At 24.2% G+C, this 2,491-nt stretch overlaps 1 protein-coding gene across 1 annotated transcript in view; it reads left to right on the top strand.

Annotated features, from left to right (window-relative positions):
• The first annotated feature begins 1,144 nt into the window (after positions 1 to 1,144).
• The window catches only part of LOC126871038 (60S ribosomal protein L27a), a 112,104-nt gene continuing 110,757 nt past the window's right edge, over positions 1,145 to 2,491 (top strand). Inside the window, exon 1 of the mRNA XM_050629396.1 lies at positions 1,145 to 1,149. Coding sequence (XP_050485353.1) covers positions 1,148 to 1,149 — 2 coding nt within the window. The 5' untranslated portion in view covers positions 1,145 to 1,147. The remainder of the gene's footprint in view (positions 1,150 to 2,491) is intronic.

The raw sequence follows: 2,491 nt of genomic DNA, 5'->3' as shown, positions 1-2,491 counted from the left end.
CTCAAGGTATATATGCTATATGTATAACAAGATATATACATAATACAAAATAGAATTTAAAAAATACGTTAATTTTAATTATTAATACTGTGTTTAATAATTAATACTGTGAATTATTGGCACAACAGCAAATATTCCATCTTATATACATACACATATATATCTCCACTTTTATTACATTTTATATAAACAACATAAATAAAAATGTTTAATACGAAAAGATCTACTTTTATATCTACCTTCCTTTCCAATTTATTTAGTCAAAACACCAATATAAGAATATCAATTCCCTTAAGTATAGTGCCATTTTTATTAGTATTATATTTTACCAATGCTTCACCATTTTTTGTAATAATTATATGTTCTATATAAAGAATATAAAAGGCTGTATACTGAAAAAGAGAAAAATATTATTATCCCATAATACAATAATATCAACATTTTTCAATCTCTTACAATTAGTCGAATAAATTGTAATAAACAATAAAACATCAATAATCAATGCAATTATTTTTCCTCGTGGAATAATTAATTTGTAATAAAATGCACTTGCGTAATTTCAATCTAACAGAATAAATTTTCGCGTATTATTGAGCCAGAAAGCCGGGTCATCGAGCATTGACCTGGATATCCGGCTATTGTAAGCATAAATACTTACGTTTTTCCCAATGCCACGTAGCACGGTGACAAATTTTCCTAAAATCGTAGATAAAAGTACACAAAATTTTAAACAAGATTTTTTGTTAAGTCCAATTTTTAATATACAATCCTCTTAAAACTATGAGAATTAAAAATTAAGGACCATACAAAATAAACTTTTTTAACCAATCAATTCGCTACTATGCGTCATCTACAAAAATATCAATCATCCTGTTCAAGAATTGCTTACGTGAATTACATTATTCTTAGAATTCAACTTGAAACACTGTTTCATAAATTACAACACAATGTTATAAAATATTGCAACAAATTTTAAGAATATTCATAGAAAATTATTAATTTTTATTTGATTGAATATCGACAATTCAATAAGCGACGTCAGAGTTCCTAAGATAAAGTAACAAAATCATAGTGAAAAATAAAAGATAAAGATTTTAAAGATTTTAAGATTTTAAAAGAGATTAATGAAATACTTAAAACAAACAGGATTTAATTTATTTTTACTAGCGTTACTAATTATTTTAATGATTTTTATCATCATGGCAAAATATTTATATGCAATGACCTTTAAATGAATTAATTAATATTATGATAAAGTTTCTTCGAGTGTGGCAATAATATGTATCACAAATTATAAGAATGAATTCAATAATTTCTGCGCAACCAAACGAAATTAAAAAAGCATTGTTTGTAAATTATGAAACCGCTGACAAGTGATAGGGGAGTAGGTCAAGGCGGAAATGCTCTCTGCGTCTTCGATGACTTGACGTAATTCCGTCTTTCGTTATTCAATTCGATTATGAGATGGAAAGAATGATATTAATAACGATACAAAAAGAATGCAAAATGAGAAATTCCTTTTGCTACGAATTTTTTTTAGTTATATTCTTTCTAATGGAAATGAATATTATATTACAGTAAATTAGAGAAATCTCTCTTCAACTTTCTATGTATCAATGAATACATAATGTAATCATTCTTACTATACTCTCAAATATCTTCATATTATAAAATATTGTCACAGTATTTAAAATATCATAACTTTTTGCAAAATCTTATTTGGTGCTTTTCCAAAAATAATATTAAAAAATTTTTTCACTTGAAGCAAAATTATTTCTGTTACCTTACTTCGACACTACATATAGAAAATATTAATCAAATACAACATATTTTACATATGTCAAAAATTGTTAATTGGACATACACGTATATAGCCTTACGTTCAGCGTAATTCGCGTTTCATTTCTGCAAAATAACAAGTAGCTGATTTTGCTTTATTTTGCATACTTCAAAAACCAGACGTAAAAATGGAAAGGTATAATAAATACAAACATATAATAATAAATAAATTATTGTAATAAATATAAATATAAATATCATATATAAATATAAAATATTGTAATAATAAATAATTGGATCAATTGGATATTGCTGTTTTATTTCATCCCCTTAATTTATTTTCGATCGATTTTTGCTTCCATCGCTTATTTTCTATCGATGATCTTTTAAAATACGAATTAAAAAGCAACAAGATACCGGAAACACGTTTCTGTATTTTTTTTTTTCTGTTAAACACTTGAATTGTTACATATATATATATATATATATATATATATATATATATATATAGTATATATATACTATAGTATATATATACTATATATATAGTATATATAGTATATAGTATGTACAAGACCATTAATTACAAGATTAATTACAAGACCATAATGATCTTATCAAAAAAATTTCAGGTACAAGCATTCGATATCAAAAGAATTATATTATTTAGGAAATGAATAGCATGAAACTGTGAAAACTTTCAAGATAAACA

This window comes from Bombus huntii, chromosome 11, assembly GCF_024542735.1.
Source record: "Bombus huntii isolate Logan2020A chromosome 11, iyBomHunt1.1, whole genome shotgun sequence".
In the NCBI taxonomy this organism is placed as follows: Eukaryota; Metazoa; Arthropoda; class Insecta; order Hymenoptera; family Apidae; genus Bombus; species Bombus huntii.
Note: the sequence above shows the minus strand (reverse complement) of the source record. Positions and strands in the feature narration are given on the sequence as shown.